The 220-nt window shown below is 46.4% G+C and overlaps 1 protein-coding gene across 1 annotated transcript in view; it reads right to left on the bottom strand.

The window, feature by feature from the left end:
- Positions 1-19: 19 nt before the first annotated feature.
- CSUI_011391 (arginyl-trna synthetase family protein) overlaps positions 20-220 on the bottom strand; it is a gene marked incomplete at both ends in the record, with an annotated part of 750 nt that continues 549 nt past the window's right edge. Inside the window, one exon of the mRNA XM_068071490.1 lies at positions 20-171. Coding sequence (XP_067916534.1) covers positions 20-171 — 152 coding nt within the window. The remainder of the gene's footprint in view (positions 172-220) is intronic.

The following is a 220-nucleotide window of genomic DNA, read 5'->3' as shown; positions in this document are numbered from 1 at the left end:
GTGTGATACGATTTACCCCCGTCATCTCACCCTTGGGATCTAGCATGCGATCGAAAGAGAATTTGTAGTCTGTCTGTCGATTCTGCTTTAAATCGAAATACTTCACCGCAGAATAGCCGATCGCTTCAGCAGCCTTCTCCATCTCTTCAGGAGATACTGCGGTACCTCCACCTGTCATAAGAACAAAGAAGAAGACGGAGAAGGAAGAGATAGAAAGAGC

The sequence above is a fragment of the Cystoisospora suis genome, assembly GCF_002600585.1.
Source record: "Cystoisospora suis strain Wien I chromosome Unknown contig_11256, whole genome shotgun sequence".
NCBI classification, from domain to species: Eukaryota; Apicomplexa; class Conoidasida; order Eucoccidiorida; family Sarcocystidae; genus Cystoisospora; species Cystoisospora suis.
The sequence above is the reverse complement of the archived record's forward strand: the minus strand, read 5'-3'. Positions and strand labels throughout refer to the sequence as shown.